This window comes from Hesperophylax consimilis, chromosome 4 (genome assembly GCF_061612785.1).
Source record: "Hesperophylax consimilis isolate HC1 chromosome 4, BYU_Hcon_1.0, whole genome shotgun sequence".
NCBI lineage: Eukaryota > Metazoa > Arthropoda > Insecta > Trichoptera > Limnephilidae > Hesperophylax > Hesperophylax consimilis.
In genome coordinates, this window is record NC_142839.1 from 32,693,394 (window position 1) to 32,718,693 (window position 25,300).

Below are 25,300 nucleotides of genomic sequence, written 5' to 3' on the forward strand. Positions count from 1 at the left end.
CACGGCAAATCTACTTGGACCGCAATCGATAAATGTGAGTAAACATTTCCTACCGAAATGAGTAACATCAACTGCCAAGCGACTCCAGGTTGTCACAACATTAAGATTACCCGCTTCATGGGATGATGGTGGAGGGTCAATTGTCCTGCATTGTACGCAGGAACGCACGCATCTATCGACGTCCTTTCTTCTCGCCTCGGGATCGACCAGCCGGGCAAGATGAAGCGTTCACTTTACTCCAAAGTGATGCTGAGCATGAAGAGTTTCTACGCTTAAAGCACATGTTTGCTCACCAGTTCCACTTTCAAGTCTCTCCCACCTATCTTCACACTCTGAGGAGTCTCTTTCACAACGTTTCCTGTCATGGCTACTCTTTGCCCCGGTCTTGCAAACCCTAGTAAGTACATCAGTTTTATTTCTACAGGACAACAAGGGTGATCGACAATGTCAGATCAAATTCTTCTACAATCTCCTTCATCAACTCCAAGCGTCACTTAACGATCATCTCTGACACGACTACTCCCGGTCAGTGTAGATCTCACCCAGCACAAAACCGTCGCCGAATCTGTAATGATCTCCAGAGTTTGAAGATTTCACTTGAGAGTCAGATTTAATCCCTTAAGGAAGGAAAAGTACCAGCATTTACAAGACTTAAAACAGACATTAGAATTACCACTCCTTTAACGATAACCTTCCGCATCATTAAAATCATTAAAATGCATCTAAATAGACTGCCTCGACATACACATACATTGTTGTGTTTTATTTTGTAAATGTAAAATTCCTATCTCCCAAATTTTCCGCTAGGTTGTTCATAAAACTGTTCGCAGAAAAGTATGTATCTTTTGTAAAATGCGTATCTCCATTCTCGGTTTTTACGTAAACTTCGTAACTCCGATTTGAAATAGAAAGCCTTAACTTACAAAAGTTTAATGATTGAAAATAAATTTCCAAATATATTATATGTTCGAAACATAAATAAAAAGAATAAGCCGTCTTTCATTTTTTTTCACTACGAGGTTTTTTGGGCCTTCTGTAAAATTTTACATTTGGGAGTTACGCATTCTACGAATTAATGCGACGATATGTACCCACGCTTTCGACTGTTCCACAGAATATGCAAACAAAGCAGTAAAATTTTGGATCGCAATCGAAAATGAACTGCTACGAACATAGGCACAAGTCACAGTCAGTCTGCAAGTTAAGCGTGCGTTAAGTAGGTAGGTACCTTTTGTATGAGATATTATAACCGAACTGAATTTCGTATTGTGATTAGCCAAGTCGGAAATTTTGTTGGATGTTCGGCGCTCGGGAGCACATATTAGCTGGCCGCCACTGTCCATGACCGCACCCGATAAAACAATTTACCGGTATTTAAAAACCTGCAATACAACATTTTCATCAGTTCTAATCAAAATGCGGACTGGGGTTGCCACTGCATATGTTCTAAAATACTCATAAGAGATGTTTAAATTTTCCACAAAATCCCCACAATCCTTTACCTCCAAACTGAAAACAAATAATTGTATTGAAATTAGCATTTATTTTTTATTATTTAGTCATTTTCGGAGTTCCTTTTTTTAGTTGATCTAAGGGAACTTAGATCAAAGCCTTCATAAAAAGGACTGTTTCATCGAAACCTTGGTTCCATCGATTCCAAAATTTATTTATATTACTACATAGCTATTCCAATGAGTTAAGTGGAACTTATTTTGGATAAATGTAGTTACATGTTTAAATTGGTGCATGTCAAAAGACTTTAAGTACTCTCTGCCAAAGAAGAAGTAAGCTTCAACAAATCTTTTCAACTTCATTTAACCTCACATCCGCCAGTAGAGCGCATGCGCAAACTTTCAAGAGATCCGAGCCGTTTGGACGGCTGTTATTATAGGTATCGCAGCAAGAGTTGATGTTAAGATAGTATGTACTCACACAAATGCATTGCTTGTATGCAGCCTGTTTCAAACTTGTTCTTCGACTTCAGAAAACCAAATTCCAGTGGAATCGAAAATAAGTTCATTATTAATATGATAAAAGGAATGAACCGTAAAACTTTTTGACTGTATGCATTCTATACGTATGCATGTGCATGTCGAAAGACTTTAAGTACTCTCTGCCAAAGAAGAAGTAAGCTTCTGCCGATTGAGCTAGTCCGATAGTTCATGAATGGACAACATATTACCACAATGTTGTCCATTGTAATCCTGGCAACTATGCAGAACTTAGACCATGGAGTAAATATGTAGACTCACTAAACATCTTGGACTATTGTAATTACATAGTTAAAAAGGCATAATTATTATTATTATCTGTTTATTATTACCTCCAGAATTTGTGCTATTAAATCTAATTATTGATACAGCTGATGACAGCCCTGAAATTCTTGCCAAAATAAAAATTATATGTACCAATCAGAAATACGAGACAAAATACTACCTTTTTCTGTGACAATTTCAAAACAACTTATCAGGCTCACACATATAAATAGATTTGGGAATGTTGTAGACATATTTAGAAATTCCTTAATAGCGATGAAACAAAATCTTCCTAAATACTTTATTAATTTATTTGTGTTAAAATTAACAAAATTAAAATTAATTTAAATAAATAGGTTGTAATTTATGGTAGGTTAAGGCGGTAGGGTCAATTATACGTGGGGTAACAGGGTTAGTTATGGTAGTTGAAGCCCCCAAAATGTGCGCCAGGGTTAGTTGTGGTGGCAAACGGCGGGGATCAGTGATGGTTATAAAACATTTGGGCGGGAGGCACCCGAGGGCAGCGTGGTTTTGGTATGGAAACCCACTGGGGGCGAACATGGTTTTTGGCTAGCTCAAGGTGGCGGAGGCGTGATCTTCTGGGCCCTCAAACCTTGTTGGTGGGAGTCCTCTTGGTTACATAAACAAAATCATAGAATATCATTATATTAACTAAGAATCACACAGTTAAGGAGCCCTAAACTATGGATGCCATGGGACAGGACTAGCTCTTTCTCTCTGTCTTGTCATTACAGGTAAATATGGGCACAAGTTACGGGATGAACAAAAGTATCTCACAGGCTGGTAGAGCGGTTGCACGGTGAACAGGTGAACACGGATGGCAGGGCCAAAACATGTAAATCGCGGCGGGCCGGCATTTTGGGGCGCGGGCGATTTGGGTTTCACTGGAACATCTGAGTGGCTTCTACTGAAATCACTTGCGATGTCAACAGAAGTTAAAAAAGCATTGACACTGTGGTCCTTATACAATTCGTACATGGATCGGCCTGGACGCGGGAGCTTTATCTCCACTGCACTGGCATCGCTAAGTTTTGAACACACATTTCAAACAAATAAAAAGGGCACACGAGGTCCGGAACGGGAGGTCAGCGAACATCTGTTTGGCAGTTAGTCAGGCGGCCGGAGCGGATTTGTCTTGGCTAGTGGCTGGTTTGTGTATTTATTGCTAACTAACTAACCATCACGCCATTTCGCAGCAGGGGTAGACAGAGAGGATGGACCGCCAAACAACTCAGTCTTGGCACACACTTCTTGCCTCATTCACATTTATACATTGTCTCACACATACTATTTTATTATTCTGACTCTTGACATGACCCGACTCAAGTATCTGATTCACTTGGTCGTGCCATGTCTTCCTCGGGCGTCCCCGACTTTTGCTGCCATTCACATTCTTCTTACACTCCTTCTTCGCTCGTTCGCTCTACATGCCCAAACCATCTAAGCGTCCCTTTCTTGATCTTACTCACTAAACTTACATCAGCCTTGCACTCTTTGCGGATCTCCACATTTCTCACACGATCATACATGGTTTTACCACATATACGCCTATTTATTGCTTTTGCGGGAATTTCAAGCCTCCATACAATATTAATTATAAAATTATTAAAAAAACATTTTAAATATAAATCTCACACATGTTTTCATAGTGAATTTTTTTCAATAGTTATTTTTCTAATTTTACTTCTTCTGGTAATTTGCAAAATATCTTCATCACTACATCAACACAACATTCATCACAACATCAACGACATTTGACTTGGTTTTTTTTCTTAAGGGGAGTGTTATTCAATTTCTTTCCCTTGTTTCATGTGTGTGTTTGTGCTGCAGGTTTTCAATTTTTCTTAGGAATTCAATTGATGTATGGCCATTATTTTGTAGATTATCATTAAGTAATAACCCCTCCAGCGTTTCAGGGTCACATATGACCGGGCGTCCAAATTTTATAAAAGAATTTAAGAATTAGGTAATTTTTTTGACGTTAGCAAAAGAAATAATAATTCTTTCCAGTTTGCATCAAATATTTATTTTCGTTAAAAAAAATTTAATTTTACAAAATCCTAAAAATAGCCAAATTGAATAATTCATATTTCGCTCCGCCATCGTCACAATCGGTTTAACTTTAAAAATTATTTCTTATTTTTTATTGTACGAACAAAACGAAAGTGTTTTCGAAATATCGAATTCTCTCAATTTTTGTATGATTGGATTAAAAAATTAAGTAAAATGTGGTTAGCGTTTTTGACAACATTTTTCACGTTTGATATTAAAATTTTATTATTTAGAAATAGTAATGTTTATTTTAAATGCATACACCGGAAAGATAATTTTATCTAGTTTCTAAAACAGTATTTATTTTTAAAAAGTAAGGTGTATATATGTAGTGCATTTGAAATACGCAGAAAACATTACAAACTGAACAAATGTGTTGAAAGTACTGTAAATAATTTATTTAAATGATATTTAACTCCTTCAACATTTTCTTGTTTTTCGTATATCTGTTTTTCTTCAGTATAATTCTCATAGCTTATTTTGTAGTATTGTCATTTGTTTCATTAATCCGTCGTTGGCTGAATAGAATGCTGCTCCAGTAATTAATATGCTGTACAATAGAGGTGGGTGAGTTCTGCATTTTTCCGGAGGCATCCGAGGACTGCTTCCTTTTAAAAGAACTCGAGTTCTTGGAGTGGGTCCCGGGTCCGAGTTCTTGGGTGCGGACTGGGTACTGGGCGACTACCGGGACGCACGGGTCCGGCCAAGGACTCGGCACTCGGACTCGGATAGAACCCGCGAAAGAACTCGGACCCGTAGCAGGACAAGGACCCGCACAAGAACTCGGACCCACACGAGAACACGGAGTCAATCCCGTCACCCATCGCACCCGAGTCGCGAGTTGTGCAGTTTACATTTTGGCGAAGTTCAACGAAATCCATTCGTGTCTTGTCGTGTTCCAGCTGATTGGGCTACGGCTAATGCGAGGCCGTAACGGATGTAGTATTAGGTTCCAAGTTCCAGATGATAATTTTAGCACACGCGTAAGCAGTAATAAATCAAATGTAGTAACATAAATTTCGGTTGTCGTTGAGAATTTGTCGTTTTCATAATCTCTGTCCATCGATATAGATAAAGGTACTTGGTCGAAGCCTCTATCAAATGAAACTCAGTAAAGGCGAGATGTTTTAAAAACAAAGTCAGGAAGTAGTTAGGTACAGCATTGAACTATTAAAATTTTAACAATTAACAACATGTTTTAATATCTATTTATTCCAGTCCATTTTTTTTTACTTTTACAATACATACACACTTTGTTCAATATATTATTGTAGGATTTGTGTATATTATATACTTGATTTGTATATTTTTCCTTTTGGTTTCACAAATATATACATATATATGTCTCAGGATCATTAAAAATAAACATTTGCCAGAAATTTGCCTTTCGAATGAACACTATTACGACATAGCTAAAAAATTTTAACAAAAGATAGCCATTTTAAATAAACAATTATTGAATAAAATAATCTTGGTACCTAATTTATCGCTTGTCTGAATCTTTCCAATACCAGTTGACAATCAGTTCCAATTTTTAAAATCAAAGCAAATCCATATTCTAGAGTTCATTGAACCAGAGTTACGGATACACAGACAGACACCACTGAAATTTGTATTTTTAATAACACAAAAAATAAAAATAGTGAACGATAATTAAAATAAAACTTTAAAATAAAACAATAATTTTTACTTACAGTAGGTACCTAGCGCCTACAAATATGAGGGGCTAAAATAAAAATATAAAACATCAAAGAATTGCGATAAATCATTGAGATTTTACATAAAAACCGTTAAACTAATCGGCAATATCTCAAAATGCCTTGTGGCCTTAGTGGCTTGTGTTTTTTAGAAGATAAATAAAAACATCCACTGGAGCGCTTTTCGTCAAATTTTTGCAAGTATTGCAATATCTTAGTAGCACCTCTAGGTACATCCTAGAGTACTTAGTGAGTCTAAAAATATTGCAAAAATGGTAAAATCTAGGTGAATTCATTGGCTATAAGCCGCAATAATCATTTCTTATTGTTTCAATACTAATATTTTGAGGAATGCTGTTAATTGTATCGAATGGCAGAATTGATTGCTGAAACAGAATTGATTGATAAAACTATCGACAATACTAGGGTAAGAATCAATTTTTTTTAAAGTGAAAACCCCAGTCACAGCCTAATTTTTATACACCTAATTAAATTAAATATTACTTAACTTATTTTTTTTTACATCACTCAAATAATTTATTGCTATTATTGATTTATTAGTACATGTCAGTCGATATTATTATTTAACTAATTAGCTCATCGGTTTAGAAAAGCAACTCATAACCCCAAATAACTCCAATAAGTACTAGATATTAAACAATAAACAAAACATCCACTTACTGTAAATCAGGTAAACAGAAGATGTCTTCACCACCAGAACTTACCACTCACTGCAGGACTCGCGAGGCCGGTGGTGGAGGGAGGCATTCGGGTTCGAGACCCCGAGTCCGAGTTTTCTGGGAGTTGTTGATTAGAGGCATTCGGGTCCGAGTCCAAGTCCTTAGAGGCATTCTCGGGTCCGGGTTCTCTGGGAGTCGTTGATTGGAGGCATTCGGGTCCGAGTCCCAGACCGAGTTCTCTGGGAGTGGTTGATTACGAAAAGGAGTGGGAGTAGGACCCGCTTCCCGCAAAGGACTCGGGCTCAAGGACTCAATCCGGCTGAACTTACACATCGCTACTGTACAATGATTGCGATGTAGACATTTTTACTGGAGACTCTTTAGGAATCTACTAATTCTTCCCAACAGTGAAATTTTTTATATTTGCTTTGTATGTATATACTTTTATTTGTACTTGCTGACACGTACAAGTTTACCAATCCGTAGTTAATATAAATATGTATTTAAATTTCTCTGTTTTTACTTAAAATTTTAGTTTTCATCTTATAATTAAGTTTTACAATTTATTTTATATTTAACATGCATTTACGTTGGGTAATTTACATAGGCAGTTGCCACTTACGTTGCATATTTAATTTGCTAATTTTCGAAAAGCAAATTATTTCAATCCAATTCAATAATAAATAACATAACTGAATTCTTTAAAAAAAAAATCACATAAAATATTCCGTACCTTACGAATTTGTATATTCTTATTTTTTTTGTTTATTTGGTTTGTACTACACATGAAAAATTATTATCATTGTATGCATGTATGTACTAAATATGTATATGTATACTTGCTTTTATATGTAATAGTTTGTTTTATTTACTATTTCAGGTGTTCTTATTATTAAAAATCAATATCCATCTTACTTTGGGCATCGGCATGGGGGCAGCTGCCCCCCTAGACAATTTCGAGATTGTAAAAAAATTAAAGGAAAAAAAGACATTCATAACTGGTGTCAAAACAACAAATATGTTATATTTTATAATAAATGATACAAGTTTAGTGCCAGATACGTAGACATAACGCTTTATCCGGCCCTGACCGAGAGGTCAGGGCCGGATTTCGACGTAGGGTTCCAACCTTGGAGTGTGGGAATAAGGAAAGGTATAGGCCAAGAACCAATTTTTATTTTATTTTTTAACATTGTGGCCACTGTATTGGATGATGTCCTCCACACAGGAGGCCCCGATAGGAAATAAATTCCTTTTGAGGCAGAATATGGCATCTTTGGGGATACTATGAAAATGGTTCACATTGAGGACACAGGACTCGGAAAATAATACATCATATTTTCCGTAAGGCCCCAACGCCGGAGAGGTCCCTGATGCCAAAATGATAAACGACAAAATGGACACAGAACTCAGAAAAAATATTTTTCACATTTTTATGTTGCTTGTAGAATGATGGAGGCTAGCAGTAGTTTGAACTCACGACGCTTGGGTGGGAATCTGGAGAATTCGTACACTCGGCTACTATCCTGTTAAACTAATATGTTTTAAAGAATTCCGTTTTAAACAATTCTAAAATATTTTCGTTTACCAAAGTAATAAAGGATTTTTACAAAATATTATCTCCGAATAATAGAAATCCAAAGCAATTGTTCGTTAGTCCTTCGACTTTTTCTGCCTGCGGCGTTTTTTTCCGTATGTTTGTGAATGCAATAAATCATATTCCCCTCCCTTCATCCACGCCCATACCTACCCCAAATTGGAAATACCATGGAAAAATTTCACCTCCAGCGCTTTTTATGTGTTTTTGTAAATGAAATAATTCATATTCCACTCACTTCACCCACACCACATACCTACTATCTATCCCAATTGGAGAAGTATCCCACAAGTATAGAAAAAAAATTGGTCTGTGGCGCTCTTCCGCGTCTTTGTTAGTATTGTAACTAATAGGTAGCTTATAATGTCTCGCACGAAACCCTTCAATAAAATGATTGAAAAAATGATTCAGATGTTTTCCTGTAGGTTAACAGGTTTCAAAAGGGGCTCCCAAACTTAGTATGCCCACAGGCCTCTTCATGGCTTAAGATGGCTCTGTTCATAACCCCGCGCAACACCATTTCTAGTTTATTCTGAGTTCTTCATTGTTCCTTCCCTGTAAGCTCTTTATTATTATTTTCTATCTCTTATTTAATCTCTAATCTCTTATTTATACTTACATAATGTAACTAAAAAAAATTATGGCCCAGGCTTGGTATAACCGAAACAAAAAGTTATTATTACAGGGCATATAATAAATAATTGAGGTAATTATTTTTTTATTTAGAAAAAGATAAGAACAAAAAATAAAAATAATCAAATATCCAAGTCTTCATCTGGATCCTCCTCATCCCAGTCGTCAGCTGCGTCATGATGGTAAACCACTTTACTTTCTCTTGTCAGTTCTGTGTAAGGGAGCACCATTCCATCCTTCACAGCCTTGGCTGACCCTTCCACCGATATCTTAAAGGAGGTCACTTCTTCAGGTAGGTTTGTCTTAGTTTCTACTACGTTTATTTTATCCTTTTGAATTTTATTATTCACCCATATATTTTCTAGAGCGTTGTAATATACTTCTTCTACAAACTTCTTAATTTTTCCTCCTGGTAATTTACTTTTCACTGACAAATAATGTGTCTCTGGGGGTGACAAACTAATTGCCACAGAAGTTTGGGCAATGTGATTCAATTGTTTCGTCATTTTGTTCCCGAACAACAAACAATCGGTATGTAGGACTAATATGAGGTTTTTAACACATCTATTTTTGCTCAAGTCATCAATGACCCTGAGACATTCGTTCCAACCTATCAATGCAGACATTTGATTAACTGAATCGACAATAACCGTGGTGTTTTCTTTAGAAAATGACGTAGAGGAAATTTTTTTCCATTCGCTAGGGTTTTCGTAATAAATAAAACTTACGATTCCATCTAGGTATTTCCATTTGTCAGGTGTCTTTTCCAGGCATAAAATGCTGTACGAACTGCTTGTAAACTTGGTTAATACATATTTAAGTATACTACGTACGTTTATCTTCACAGAGTCTTCTATCAAAATTACTCCTGAAGAATATTCAATCATGTTTATGCGCGATATTGTAATCGATTGTTAAGTCTCAGAACACAGATTTTAATCGATTAACTTACTCCGACGAAAAACAGTAAGAAAAGTTTATTTTTTATACAAATTAAGTTTTTAACCTATGAATTGCTCTTCACTGACAGTCATTTGCACATTTGCAGTCATTTATATTTATTTGACAGGCGTTGACAGTTACTACCATAGAAAAAAAGTGTTTTGTCTATGGGCTTGATACTCGATGGTTTATTTATGCGATTTATGCTCTGTCAGCTGTTATCGGATCTGTCATTATTCACGTGTTTCAAATTTTGAATCTGCGGGTCGTATTTTGTATGGCTAAAATCTCAATGTTAGCATTCAATAAACGTTATTCTAAATGTTTAAAATATTCACAACATTACGACATTTATAAGCAGTTCAATGCAAAAAGAAATATAAGTTTATGTCTGATCTGTTCTGTATTATTAATAGTACAGTGCGAGCGGTGTGTTGTGAGACCGGTCTCAGAAATTGCATTTAGGATTGTTATTTATAGACTTCGAGAGCTTTTACGTTTGTATTCCTGTTACGCAATATCTTAATTATGTTAAGCCCGGAGGTTTGGCAGTTCCCGCCGCCGAAGTCGACGAGCCGCGTTAGAACTAACGCATCTGAAGAAAATCTCATTAGAGAAATATCTGATCACAACTTCTATCACAATGTTAGTTTGAACGAAGTACTTACTCTTGGCGTGCGTTATTTGAATTATACCACTATAAATAAAAACAAATTGTGATGATTTCAATATTTTTCAGATTTTTATTTTGTGTGCAGATACTAACCAGGATATTCCTGTGCAGTTAGAAAATATATTTGAGGACTCATCTTACTACAAATTAAACGATTGCAAATTGAGCGAATTACTCACAAGCGAATTTATCGAAGGCTATGTACAAAAAGGTATGCATAAATTTACAGGAAAAGTGTATGGATTTGCACTACTTGGATAATAGTTTCATTTTATTCCAATGCATACAATATTTTATTCTCGATATTAATTTACATACTTATTTTTATTTTCAAACACTCTGTGAGTTTGTGAATCGAACCAGCTGTTTATTTATACATTTTTTGTTTGCTTACAGGCTCATTCTATTGCCTAAATATTGGGCAGGATGCGAGTATTGAAAATGTTGTAACCGTCACTTCACAAGACGGATTTACTTTAGTATTAGATTCACAATCTTATCACAGCCTAGGAATCCAAGGCAAACAGTTCAGACGGGTGAGCGGAGACTCAGCACATTGTAAGTTACCGGGAGATACAAACCATTTGAATCTAGTGAGATATTTATTTGTTCCAAATTCAATGTAACTTCCAGGAAAATGCCGAGTTTTAAACAACCGAGACGATTGGAAGACTTGGCCCTGACAGGAGTGGCGGACTGGGTAGCCAAGATAGGAGAAGACCTAATGCCGTCCATCTCTGAAATTTCTCGCTGCGATAATTTACGAGCTGCCGAGCTTCTGGCGTCTAGTGTGGCATGCTTAAAAGAACTCCTTGACATTAATATTCCGTGGATGTTGTACGACAAGTTTGGAGAGGAAATTTTTCGTTCAATTTCAAACTTGCTCGAAAAAACTAAAGCATCTATGGGATTCCGCGGATCCATGAGCAAGTTTATGAGCAAAATGAATGTTGCCGTTAGTTTGACCGAAGTGTTATTGACAAGGAATTTAACAAGGTTGAATATAGACGAAGTTCCCAAAATGATGAAACATATATTTTATGTAAAGTTTTCTAATCTCAGAGGTCTCAAATTATTGAATTTGGGATCTCTCTCAGGAGGATGGAAGACAGCCGACATGGAGCCCACCATCATCTCCGGGTTGAAGACTCTCAGTAACTTGATGGACCTCACCATCAATTATGATTGCACAAATAATATCCTCCAGACTCTCTGTGACCATTGTCCCAAATTGCGATCTTTGGATGTGACGAGTTCTAAGAGTATTTCAAACCAAAGTGTCGGGTATATGATCAAATTTCCTGAGCTGCGTCGCGTGCAATTGTATAGGACTGGCATAACCATTGAAGGATTTACTAAATTACTTTTGAGTTGTCCCAAGATGGAAGACTTAGGTCGCTGTGACGAACTGGGCCGTTGCCTGGAGTATATTGATGTGACCAACTCTACAGCCGGACCGTTTGCTTTGAGGAAATATGTCAGTAGATTTACAACTTCTGCACATTTACATCTTCTTGTCCACCTGTGTCCAAAGTTGTATTCAGTTTCCGTTTTTCACAACGCATTGCTTAGTGATTTGACAATTTTGATTGGCTTGCCTGAATTGACAGAATTAAAACTTTTGTCTTGTGACTTTTTTGCTGATCAGATAAAGCAAGTTTTGGAAGTGAAAGGTTGTAATATTATAAGTTTGCATTTGGAGCATGTGGATCAGTTGGATATGAATGCTTTGATGTACATAAGCAGGTTCTGTCCCTGTTTGGAGAGCCTCACTCTGTACAATTGTGTTCTTGTTCAGCATACTTCCTTATTTACTCGAAAGATAGATTGGGCTCCATTTTACAGCCTCAAGAGGCTTATGTGTGTTTGTGAAGGAACGGAGGAGCAGCTGGAATTCTTATTAGGAAATTGTGTCAATATTAAATCCATACATTTGGGCACCGCCGTTAGGACAACTGATAGATTGTTTGACAGAGTACTGGAAAAGAACGCATTTCTTTTTCTAGAAGAACTGCGTATTTTGCAATCTGATGAATTGACAATGTCTACAGTGAGTCGTTTGCTGGGCTCTTGTGGACAGTTGCGGGTGCTTGCAGAACTAGAATGCTGGACATGCCTCACCGAGACTGATATGGAATATATAAGAAACTACATCAAAATAAACAATCTTGATTTAGACATTAGTCCATTTAGGCAAACTGCCACCTAAATGATGCATTGATTTAATACTATTTTGTATTGTTTTGAAGATCAACCAATGGTAGAAATTAGTAATTTATGTCAGCTTTTCATTGGTTATTTATGTCATGTAATTTTTTATAAACTTACAGATTACTTTAATATGTATATATGAGTTATTCTTTTTGTATATGTAAATGATTTTTTGTTTTATAAAAGTGTTCATTAATTAATATAAAACCACTGTCCACAAAATTGAGTATGTAATGCAATTTGTTTAAAAAAATTTTGACTATTTCAGACATTAATATAAACCTTAAGGACGGTTTGTTTAAGTCTCAAAAGAAGTCATACAATCACACCCATGCGAGGTTAGAGGCATTCGACAAGTTTAACCTCCTCATTCGTTGGGAGCCAGATGACGAGAGAGTATGCCCATCGTCCATAGCCAAGTATTTCGTAGAAAGAGGGTTGCAAGTTGAATGTTGTACTCCGAAATTAGCTACCAAACGCCAGCATGTGACACGTATACCCAAACCCGATAACCAACATATCGATGAACTCGTGGAATGGATGGGAATGATTGCCATTGGAGGTGATTTAAATCCAGAAAACAATTTCATCAGTATGTACGAGTATGATACAAACAACTGTACAGCTGAGGGATTCATCACTGCATTCCATATCTCTGGATTGTTTACTCCTCAGTTCGTTTTACAATTAAGAAAATTGTTAAGGTTAGTTCATTTAAATTTCTATTGTTATTAACGATTAATTTTCATATTTAATAGCTGCAATTTTTTTTCCATAATTACCTGAATACGAAGTGTATATTTATTACAAAAACATTGATATTACTAAAATATCGATAATAATTAAAAAAAAGTAGTCACTCAAAGCTGCCGCAAGGTAGCTTGTCTGCAGGTTCTACCATTTTACTTTAATTTAATTACTTTGTTGTCAAATTTAGTTAAATCTAATTTCACGGCAATGCTTTCTTCCTTTATTACATCTCCAATATTCCTCCCCTGGATTATCATTTGGGTACACTTTGTAGATAGGTATCTCAAATTCAAACACACTTGGGCCATTCTATTTTAAAATTGCCTGAGTCAATGACATTGACAAAAAAAACGATTTTAACACTTTTAAAGCACTTCTCGGTAAAAAAAAGCTTTTGTCCCAAAATTTTTTTTAAAAATGCACACTTTTCCCACATTTATAAATGTTGTTAGCAGGAGCTAACATCAACACAACTGATAACTCTCATAGGGCCAGTATTTCAGTTGCTGTTTAAGCTCGGCTTGTGAGATATTTACGTTCTTCAAGTTGCTATTAGGGTAGTAAACCCCATAACCCAATTCGACTCGTAAAATTCTTGAGTATACTAAAAAACCTGCCCATAGGAACATGTTTTTTGCTTGCCATCTTGATTTATCGGGGGTAAAATTTTTTTTTATTTAAGATATTTAATTGAATAGATTATAAATGCTAGGCTTTTGAAAATATTTATACAAATAATTAAGCATATTCCAACACCCAGATGAAACTGAGAGCTTCAATGCTAAAAGTAATTTGGGGCACTTTGCCAGAGCTAAGCAATAGTTTTAAAAAAAAAACGATTATAAAATATTATCTACTTTGCTTGTCAATTAACGAGGTTTTGTAATAATTGAAAAGTCAACTTTAATCTAACTTTATTGTTTTAGAGAGAAAATTGTAGCCAAAAGCATGTGTCAATGGGTTGGATTGACAGTACAATCCTTTACGGATGCTCCGTGCCTGCGGGGACTTCAGCAGAAGAAGAATTGCCCGCCTGAAGACAACTTACTAACACTTATTATGAATGATAAAGAAATTGTTTTCAATAGTTTTAAATCATATTAAATAATGTTTTTTTTTAAATTTTCCAATAGGATTTTTTTATTTACATTAATTGAGTGTGTGTTTACAGAGAATACAATTTATTTAAATGTGAAATAATGTTATTATTTCTTTTTCCTACGGGCTTCGTTAGGATTTTTTCTCATCCAGTTCTTCACATCTCCACTTCGAATTCCAAGCACAGCTGATTTAGAGTTGACATCCCGCATTATGAAGGGTGAATAGCCTGTAAACAAGGGCAAACAAACATAAATATAATAGACAGCTGTAACAAACATAAATGTGTACCTAAAATAAAAGAACTTAATAACATTATGCTCCATATTCGTTTGCAAACCGAAATGCGAGTCGAGCCACGAATTATGGGAAAAGAACGATGCAAGCCATTCCATGCCGTTTCGGTTTGAACGTATATACGCAGCATTAGTAATAAATCTGATAATACACATAATAACTTCTTCGAGCAAGCTAAATCCTAGAGTAATTATAAGATTATAAGATATTAGACATTCATAGTGTGTATACACTGAAAGACACCTTCTCAGATGGTCCTACTAGTAACTGGCTCAAAATGGATTTGTGTGTCATGACTTATGTTCGATTCTTTATTTATTTTTAAATGTCAAATATTATTATGTATTAAGTTCTTTGCGGTGATAGTTTATAGCTAAGAATCTATTTTCGCATCCAGGTTATTTATATTGACAAAATAATAATTTTTAATATGAAATTAAGATTGTTGTACATCTTTGGCCATCCTCCTTTCGTGTGGACGAATACTTGTTTAACATTTTAAATAACCTCAATTAAATTATTTTTAAAATGATTTATGGTCATCACACGAGGCATTTTGAAATAAGTGATGATTGGTACTTTTACAGATACAGTCGCAGGCTATGAATACGAGAGATTGTATGCTGCAAGTTAGTTAAGTTAAAATGAAAGATTGGTTAAACATGACTTATTCCAAGAAGGCTTTGCATCGACATTATGTATAAGCGATAGAGCAACATTAATATTACCAGCAATGTAGTCAGGATTGAGAGGGTTGTTCTTGGTGCGAGCCAACCGGGTAGGTCTCTGGTTGGCACGCGGCTGGTCTTCACTGAGGATGGGATTGTTGGCGTGGGCGCCTCCTTTGGGCGCGGGAAGGCTGAACCTCTTCCCCCGCGCTGTTAGTGGCCTGCGCGAGTTAATGTGTATCTGATACTTCCCGTTTTCGTCCACTGTGACAGCCACCTTCTTCAGGGTGGAGTGGCCGCAGTTGGGGCAGAACTTCTTACTCATCACACTGGTGGTTTTAAAGCATGTCGTGCAGCGGAGGATGAAAGTGCGTACCCGATATATCAATCTTCCATCGTATGTTGATACTTTAAGGCCTATCTGCTTGAGGACATTCTGCATGGCAAAGTCGGCTGTGATGCATGCCACAGGAGAGACCTCGTCTTCCAGAAGATCTGGGTCAAGATCTTTTTTTATCTGTGTTATATTCGACACTGTTATCCATCCTGAATCATCATCCTCTTCTTCTTCACTCTCATCTTCATCTTCTGTAAAGAGATAAGTCACATGTTAATATCTTCAAGGTGATCAATAGTGGGTTAGACGCTTTGGCTATTAGTCGGGCAAATGGAGTTTGATAATTTTTACAAAACCCAACTCTTTAAATCATATTATTATAGATTATCGACCAAAACTAGGTTTATTTTCCCACAAAAACACAAAAAAAATCCCATAGTTACTATTATACTCTCTGAATTCGAATAGGTAGATAGGTACTGACAGTATCTAATTATGAACTAAGTATCAGTGTGGTGTGCAACAGATGTAGCATTTTGGAACGATACAGCGATACTGACGATCGATATCAAAAAATATTATTCCGATGCCGAAGATACCAAATATTTCGTAGCATTATAAATATATTAAAGGGCATTACACGAAACCAGCATTCAGTGTGCTCTAAATATTTAATATATCGGGAAGGCTTAATTTCTGTGGATCCGGTATCGATATTAAACGATACCTAAAATTGTTAGGAATATATTAGGCCCAGGCATAGTATTAAAGTGAAAGCAGGACGTACAAGATTTATAGTACAAACCTTTTTAGGTTTTACAGCTTCCTTTTTTAGGACTTATTAGAAAAAAATAAAATGTAATCTTATGCCTAGTGTATTTACAATGATTTTTTTATGTCAAATTGACATTCGGTATTCATGTAAAGTTCAGAAACTTTTGAATGATTTTGTAAATGGGGAAAAAAAACTTTGTGACGTTTCATACCTTCATCAGATTCTTCATCGTGTTCAGTTGTGTCATCCATCTTATTGACTGGTGCCAAAATACTGTCTAGTTCGGCAACATCAACCTTCAGGCCTCCGAGTGTTAATTCCAGGTCAGCCACTTCAGAGTCTAGCGCTTTGAGCTTTTCTGATGGATCCAAAGTATCATCTTCACTGTCTTCATTATTATCAGGGGGCTGGAAGAATCCTGCGGCAGGTTTCTGTCCTTCAGGGTTGGGATTACGGTTGGTAACGATTCGCTGAATCTTTGGCTCTTCATTCAAATGTTCTGTGCCAACTTTCTCTTTTTCTAATTGATAGGCAAGAGCTATGACTTTTATGTCAGTTGCCGAAAGACTCAGGTAGTCGCCTGTTTTCTTGGAGAATTCGGTGACGAATTTGATGTTCTCGACGAAAACATCTTTGATGATAAGATCGTAAGTCAAGACGGACAAGTGCCGCAACTGACGTCTGTTTGTTACTTCATCTATTACCTCCTGGATTGTGTAAACGTTTTTGCCAATGTCCTGAAACGAAAAGAAACAATGATATTTATAATTAACAAAATCGGTTGCACGTTTACAAGTTCCCATAACATATAATTAAAAGTTCTATTAAAATCACATACCTTTATTGGAGCATTGTTTATAAATGCATTTGTGTCAACAACTAAATGTTCCACATGTTTTGTCATGTTGGAAACTATAATCCAATGGAATTATGTCGATTTTTCAAAGTTGTTCCGTTTAATTAAAAACAATAGATTTTACTGAAGGTTTGGGTAACCTCGAAAAGGTCGCGGCCGTCGATATTCGATAGGATATGACAGGAACACAAACACCGCGTGGTAACTTTGAAGCAGGGTTGCCAATGCATATTTTCTAAAATACCCACAATAGATGTTTAAATTCCCCACAACTCCTTTACCCACTTTAACTCCAAGATGAAACGAAATTAGCATTTTTGTTATTTGTTTTTGGGGTGTTATGCCGTGTTGCGCTAACTCCTTCTTTAGCCAACGTTTCGGAAAGCATTGCAGTGTCCATCATCAGGGCAGATGTGTTATTTAAATGTTGTAAATGATGTTTTTGCAAATACTTTTGGCCGTTAAAATCTTAAATCATATTTGAAATTAGCATTGTTTTATTATGTAGTCACATGATTTTCTCTTTGGTTCAGGCTTTAAAAAAATACTTTTTTTTTCAAATTTGCTGAGGAAAAAAATGAAAAATAGTACTTTCTTACAATTATTGTAAATATTAATGCCTGGAATGGACTTCCACACGATTAAATGCTATATATACATCCGCGAGCTGAACTGCCGAACTGAACCTCAACTTATGGGAAGGAAACGAAGCAACTAAGTTTATTGGAACTTTTCTGTTTTTTCTGTATTTTATTATTTACTGTAATATATATTTTTGACTTAAATAAAAAACCCCGCAAATTGTGCGAAACGTCGCTTGCAGTTGGTTCGTTCCTTTCCCGTAATTCGTGGTTTACTTTTTATAAGAATTGATTATGGTTTTGTTATATTTCTTTACAAATTAGTTTGAAAAATTGTTTTGTTTTTGAAATGCCATATTCCAGAAGTTCCTTAATAAAAGGCCGTGATTCCATAACTTTAAGTAAAAACCTATGCCATTGTAAAACCAAATATGTAATAAACAAATTAATGTAACTAGCATTGCATTTAAAAGTGTTTTCATGTTAAATTAACGATTTTATTTCCGGGAATCCTGGGGACTCCACCAGGTAAATCGTGTATGTATGAAGTCACCGGGTAAATCAAGGGTTAAAGACTCGACAGAGTTCAAAGCTAAACCCAAAACTCACCTTTTTAGAGAATCATTTCCATAGTCTGAAACTTTTCATCTTCACAGTCGGCGACATTCCGAATAACTAAATGTTTAAAAGATGTTAATATTTCTGTAAGCTTTTTAAGGTAATTTCATAAAAATTCTCCAGTCTTTCAAAAGAAATATCAACTTTACTCTTGCAACTAATCTTCTAATAAATGTAATATTATTAAAATTGTAGGGTAAAATAGCAAATGTAAAATCAATTTCCAATGTTTTTACTGTTGTATTGTTGCGTGCAAAATCGTAAACTTTTTAAATTAAAGTGTGTTTATCTGAAGTGACCAGCCAGGTAAGTATGTTTTTCTGTATCTGTTTTCAACCCTTTTTTGGGGACTATACCTGCATTGTCAGACCAAAAATTGAAATTCATCAGCAAACGTATAATAAAGTATCCATAAATGTGAAAAAATCCCAATTTTTTTTTCATTCAAATTTTTGATTAAATTTTAAATAAATGTTTAAAATCAAAACAAAATGGGGGGAGGGGGCAAAGCTTACTTTGTCATCTCCAAAAAACCAATATCCATCACTGAGGGCCGGTATTTCAGTATTCTCAGGAATTTTATCAGTCGGCATATATTGTCAGGGTTCCAACCAAAGAGCAACTTGATGAATGTAAATATTTCTCATACCACCCTCTGAAGCACAATGGTTTACAGATTTATGCATGTTTATGTAGCTGGTTCGATTCCCACCATATTACAGCGCAAGTTGTATATAAGATTAAAATGATATTTTCGATTTACATAGTGTTAGTTAGATTTTTAATATAATATAATTTGTCGTCTAGAACGGTTTCATGACATAACAGAACATTGAAAAAACTCACAATGTTTTGTTTTATAAGGTTACCTGTTAGGCCTGTCTCATAAGCACGGTTCCCGTGTTGAAACATCCACAGTTGTTAATTTTTAAGTTTTGTAGATCTTATAACTCAAAACATTGGCTCTGCAGCTTTAGTAAGGGACATAATAAACAATGCAATCGGTTGATATTTCTAAATACTTAAGTCAGATGGTGCAAAGTTCTCAAGTCAGGCTGTGTTTGAATACTGGTTATCTATAGTACAAATAATTTGGATGCTTATTTAAATCCCCAGTAAATATAATAATATTTATTTTATATGAAATAATTAAAATCACTTTGTTTTTGCCACGATAATCAATTGCAATATTTGAAGTTTATTTTATATCCTTTACCACAGCTGAAAACCAATAATTAATAAACGTCACAACATCCAGGATAACCGGATCAATATTTGCATATAAAATAAATTAGGTACATACATAAAAGAATTTCAACGGAGCTTGCTAGGAGTATTTATCCACTGCGCATCATTTTAGTTGGCTGGAGAAATATTTTTAAAGCAGGTTTCTTATGCATCAGTTTTAACTTTAATACAATATTTGATTTTCGGCAGCTATTTATTAACTTCACATAGCAACTTTACACAAAACACAACAGTATACTCATTGGAAAAATATTGTATAAGCACTCTTTTCTAATAAACATTCTAATGGACATATTTTATCAATATGGATATTATGAAGTATGGAATAATACATTTCAGCTAAAACCATTTTTTGTAAATTTAAATAATAAATAAATCTATATTTTAAACAAAAACAAACGGAAAGTAAGCAAGTATGAACTGAAATAAGATTTAACTCTTATTTTTATCTTTAGCAGATTCGTCCTTTGAATTGGCTCCATTTTCGCCTTGCTTTTCTTGTTTCAGTTCTTCTCGTATTTGCTGGTTGGAATGGAGAAGCTTTAAAAACTCTTCACGGATTTTATCATTCTTCTTCTCTATCAGGTCCAAAGCAATGTTCAAATCGTCTAACTTCGCATCTAGCATCTGATACTCTGAAAAATACAAAATAAATCAAAATGACTTCGATGTACGTAAATTTTCGAGCCTATATTAAAGTAATAAATAAAATCATACCTCCTGGAGTAATCTCTTCGTCTCCATCGTCCTCGCCTTGATTATTTTGCTCGTCTTCATCATAGCTTGGAAGTATTGCACTGCCCCCCATCTCATCATCTACATTTGCCATAATAGATAGTCTGGTCAAATAGATAGAAAATGTCAAACATGACATCTGTCAGGTGACTTGGGTTGTGGTTTTGAGAGTAGTGGTGGCACATTCGAAACATTAGATCACGAAATGTTAAAATCGCTCAAATCCAACGACGATGCCTTATTTTACCTTTGAAGTTAAGGCCACAATGGAGTACCTACCCTGATGTATGGAAGTGAGGCATGGAACTGGCAGAGAAAGGATGAAAGTAGATTGAATGCTGTTGAAATCAGATCACTGAGGCGTATGTGTGGTAAAACCATATATGATCGTGTGAGAAATGTGGAGATCCGCAAAGAGTACAAGGCTGATGTAAGCGTAATGAATAAGATTAAGAAAGGGAAACTTAGATGGTTTAGGCATGTACAGCGAATGAGCGAAGAAAGGAGTGTATGGAGGATATATGATGCAAATGCGAATTGTAGCAGAAGTCGGGGACGCCCGAGGAAGACATGGCACGATCAAGTGATTCAGATACTCGAGTCGGGCCATGTCAAGAGTCAGAATAATAGAAGAGTATGTATGAGACGATGCATGAATGTAAATGAGGCAAGAAGTGTGTGCCAAGACCAAGTTGTTTGGCGGTCCGTCCTCTCTGCCTTCCCCTGCGGAGAAACGGCGTGATGCTTAGTTAGTTAGTTAAATGGTATTTTTTTCTTTGAATCATCAAACAAATAAAAAAAAATAAAAATAAATTAAAATGATTTAAATTTCAGAACTCTTTTCATCAATCATCAATGGTGGAATGCGAGATTATCAATATTCGTGGCTTTATGAATTGTGAGTACTTAGTACGTACTTAACTGTGAGAACTTGCCTACTTACTCATATTTTAATGAATAGTACTTACTCAATCCATCCGATCCATCCCTAGTTTGGCATGAGAGTGGTTTTTTTATGTTTGGCGTGTTTGGCATAGAAAGCGATAGAGAGCGCCAGTGTGCAGGAACGATTACTGATAAAGAAGATCCAAAATGCCAAAATTATAATTGACAGCAGTGACAGAGTTCGACGAGTGTTTTTTGTTATAAAATATCACCTAATTGATGGTTTTTGGACGTTTCTAATATCAGACGATGTGTACGACCCGTGTAATTAGTTTTTCCTTCAAATGACAAAAGGATAACTAACGAGAGACAGCCTAGTATTGCGATTTCCGGATCACGTAAGTAAATTGTCGTATCTATTGATCATGGAATGATAAGTGAGAAACAACAGTCTATTCTTCATAATTAGTTAACGGTGTTGTGGTTGCTAGAATTGGTAAATAAATATTTGTTGTTTACCAATGCATGACTCTAATCTTCACTCTGACAATCGCCATGATCGCCTGTATTTGCATGTGTTTGTTACTATTTTACATCCGAAAGAAACTTTTCTTTAAACGTCAGATAATACTGACAACACTGTTAGTCGTTCAGTTATGTTATCTTCCTAATTGCTGTTTTCTTTTCTTCATAAAATGTGTTTCTGTAGACATTACCTTAGTTTTACATGTAGAAACCACATTTTTATTTATTTACTTACATTGTAATGTGTTTCCAAGAATGTTGAATCATAGGGAAAATATATTATATTATTTATATTTCATACCACAGGGAGATAATAATTATTGCACTACTATAAGTTTACTACCATAATAATATTTTGTGAAATTTTAAATGATTTCTTAATATCTTTAAGTCTAATACTGTAGGTCTGATAGTAGACAACTGCTATAAATCTTATTCCGCTTTGTAGTTCTAACACAATTATTACGGTTTTTACATTATGACAGGCAATACAACATACTACACTATTTTGGATAAAAATGCTGTATGTAATAACCCAACGTAGTTATTAGATAGGGTTATAATTTTCTTAATATTATATTTAAGATCTGACAGGGAAAATAACTCTAGATTGATATGATTTTTCATAACTATTGAGGTCTGGGACAAATAAGCACGGTGTTTATAATTTAAATGGTTTCAATATATATCTTGAGAGCTTCGCCATGAATATACTGTACAAACCAATGAGCATTGGATTGTACAGTATATTGTATTGCATTATCATTGTGGGTATATAGGTAGTGATATTATTTATGTTACAACATAAATGTGAATAAGTTGTATTTCCATGCTGGACAATTATTTGACTTTATATGATGATTTTGAATTGATATTTCATTACCAAAAGCATTATCGTGATTCATTTTTGGTTTATTATGCCTTGTTGCGCATTCTCCTTCTTTAGCCAACGTTTTGGAAAAGTTAGAGTAGTGTCCATCAGTATGTCCGTCAGCGGATATCTGCCCTGATGATGGACACTGTAACGCTGTCTGAAACGTTAGCTAAAGATTGATGAAGTACAACACACCATAAAAACCCAAAAATTAGTCATGATAATAATATGATGATACTTCAAAATTAGTTTGTGATAAGATCTCTTGAAATATAACACATTATTATAAGCTGAATGAAGATAAATTAAAGTTGATAAGATGCATTCGTCTTTGTTCAGATAATAACAGAATATATAATTTTAGTTTTATTGATCATGTGAAATAAATATCAATAATTATTACTAACCCATTCTCTCCTATAAATGAGTAACCCGCATCCTTCATCACCACGAGAGTCATTAATCTATTAATCTTTAATCTATTAATCTATTGATCTTTAATCTACTAATCCTATAAATAAAAATGTTAATGTTCGTTTTTTCAAAATCTTAAATCTCCGAAAGTTCTTCATCCATTGCATTTGAAAATGCGTGTGTTTTTATATTGTTAAGTTTGTTTTCCAGAGTGAGGAATATAAAGTCAATATAAAAACAATGTGATCACGCCTGCCATTGTTCTTTAAAAAAAAAAAACAACTAAATTGGTAATTTACTTAGAATGGGTTGTTTCCCAGAATTTGAACAATTTATCAAATATCGAAGTTAATATTCGAGTTTTGTTACTATCTAAGGACGGGTTGTTTCGGAGAATCTGAACAATTCATCAAATTTCAACGTTCATTTTCAAGCTCTGTGAAAGATTTTTTCAAGTTCTGTTTTTATATCATTGTAGGCTAGTTGCTTGACAAAACTGAAATAAAAACAGAACTTGAAAAAATCTTTCACAGAGCTTGAAAATGAACGTTGAAATTTGATGAATTGTTCAGATTCTCCGAAACAACCCGTCCTAAGTGTCGTGAAACAGCCGGCCCATGATTACATAATAAAATAACTCAAATAGAGTTTTTATTGAACTTGAATTTAAACTTTGAAATTTGATAATTTCTTCGAATTCTGTGAAATAACCCGTCCTTGGTGTCACTAATGTGGTGTTTCTTAAACTTATTTGGGCTCCCAAAGGAAAAAAAATATATTTAAGCACTAACCTAAAAGCGCTGCAGACAATTTTTTTCTTACTTCAGAGTAAATAAATCTTTTAAGTGAAAGTTGCATGTTTGCAAGGGAAACTCACTTGTGTTTAATTAATTATGTTTTTTTTTTTAAATTTTTTTGTCCATACACAATTTACATTTTTTTCTTATAAACAAATACATAAATGTTCAATAGATAATATTACAAGCCCACAGACACAAAAATAAACTATAACCTCAACATGCTTAGTGTTGCCATCTTTTTCTCTTCAGAAAGTCGGGGTTGCAATATCAATTATTTTTTACAAATGCAATTCTGTATTAACAAATATTAATAATCAGTTTTGCGAATTGGTCCTCAAAATATTCATTTTGCCCCCTAGTGGGATGTGCGCCCCACGTTGAGAAACACTTCACTAAACAATGATTTAATTTTTTTTAATGACTAATGAGATTGATGTATGGAATTTAAATTAATAAATTTTAAAAAAAATCGTCCAATTTTATATTATTTTTAAAATAAATGATTTTTTTTAGTAATTAATTTTCAAATGTTTATGGACAAGGTTTAGAAACGCATAGCCCTTAATGACAAGTAATATACAAGGTGCCCGGGAGGAAAATGCGCTAACTTCGGGAGGTGATTCTACATGATGTAAAAAAGATAGATAACTTTTTTTTTCCCAAACAAGCAGTGTAACTTTTTTTACCTAAAAACTACCTTATAACGTTGGAATTTCTAAAAAAGTTTTTATTTCTTTTTTACTTGTTTTAGCATGTAGAATCACCCCCCCCCCCCCGAAGTTAGCTCACTTTACCCACTGGGAACTGTATAAATAATATTCATAAGCATTAAAAAAGACACAACTAAACTAAACTTTTTTACTTTCATTTGTTCACTAACTTGTCTCAGCTATATATTTTCTTTTTTGAACAATCCATAATTAAAATCCTACTTAAATTAATGTTTGAGTAGTACATACATTAATTAATTGTTATTTATTTATAACTTCAACGATCAATACAACCTTCATAACAATTACATAAACCACGGTGTATTAATCTTCTATATAAATAAAAATGTAAATGTTAATTTTTTTCA

At 34.8% G+C, this 25,300-nt stretch overlaps 5 protein-coding genes across 6 annotated transcripts in view; 2 read left to right on the top strand and 3 right to left on the bottom strand.

Moving 5' to 3' along the window:
- Positions 1 to 8,963: 8,963 nt before the first annotated feature.
- Elp5 (Elongator complex protein 5) lies at positions 8,964 to 10,008 on the bottom strand. The gene has a single exon (XM_089651701.1). It carries the CDS (start codon positions 9,820 to 9,822, stop codon positions 9,058 to 9,060), a length of 765 nt encoding a protein of 254 aa, XP_089507827.1. The 5' UTR covers positions 9,823 to 10,008; the 3' UTR covers positions 8,964 to 9,057.
- Positions 10,009 to 10,105: 97 nt separating this feature from the next.
- LOC149424570 (ribonuclease P protein subunit p40-like) lies at positions 10,106 to 14,691 on the top strand. 2 transcript variants are annotated; one of them, XM_089651699.1, is made up of 5 exons: positions 10,106 to 10,522; positions 10,617 to 10,761; positions 10,947 to 11,108; positions 13,030 to 13,465; positions 14,438 to 14,691. In XM_089651699.1, exons 1-5 carry the CDS (start codon positions 10,406 to 10,408, stop codon positions 14,613 to 14,615), a joined length of 1,038 nt encoding a protein of 345 aa, XP_089507825.1. In that variant the 5' UTR covers positions 10,106 to 10,405; the 3' UTR covers positions 14,616 to 14,691. The 2 variants fall into 2 exon arrangements, with proteins under 2 accessions (XP_089507825.1, XP_089507823.1); XM_089651697.1 differs by lacking the exons at positions 10,106 to 10,522; positions 10,617 to 10,761; positions 14,438 to 14,691 and having other exon boundaries at positions 10,994 to 11,108; positions 11,184 to 13,130.
- LOC149424571 (RNA-binding protein NOB1) lies at positions 14,639 to 17,754 on the bottom strand. Its single transcript, XM_089651700.1, has 4 exons — positions 17,525 to 17,754; positions 16,898 to 17,423; positions 15,635 to 16,162; positions 14,639 to 14,838 (listed from the first exon to the last, which is right to left on the bottom strand). Exons 1-4 carry the CDS (start codon positions 17,588 to 17,590, stop codon positions 14,717 to 14,719), a joined length of 1,242 nt encoding a protein of 413 aa, XP_089507826.1. The 5' UTR covers positions 17,591 to 17,754; the 3' UTR covers positions 14,639 to 14,716.
- Positions 17,755 to 20,163: 2,409 nt separating this feature from the next.
- LOC149424572 (uncharacterized) lies at positions 20,164 to 20,882 on the bottom strand. The gene is made up of 2 exons (XM_089631416.1): positions 20,707 to 20,882; positions 20,164 to 20,624 (listed from the first exon to the last, which is right to left on the bottom strand). The coding sequence occupies exons 1-2, from the start codon at positions 20,861 to 20,863 to the stop codon at positions 20,422 to 20,424; spliced, it is 360 nt and encodes a 119-aa protein (XP_089487542.1). The 5' UTR covers positions 20,864 to 20,882; the 3' UTR covers positions 20,164 to 20,421.
- Positions 20,883 to 21,763: 881 nt separating this feature from the next.
- Su(dx) (WW domain containing E3 ubiquitin protein ligase suppressor of deltex) overlaps positions 21,764 to 25,300 on the top strand; it is a 33,532-nt gene continuing 29,995 nt past the window's right edge. Inside the window, exon 1 of the mRNA XM_089630883.1 lies at positions 21,764 to 22,007. The gene's annotated coding sequence lies outside the window, so the exon portion shown is untranslated. The remainder of the gene's footprint in view (positions 22,008 to 25,300) is intronic.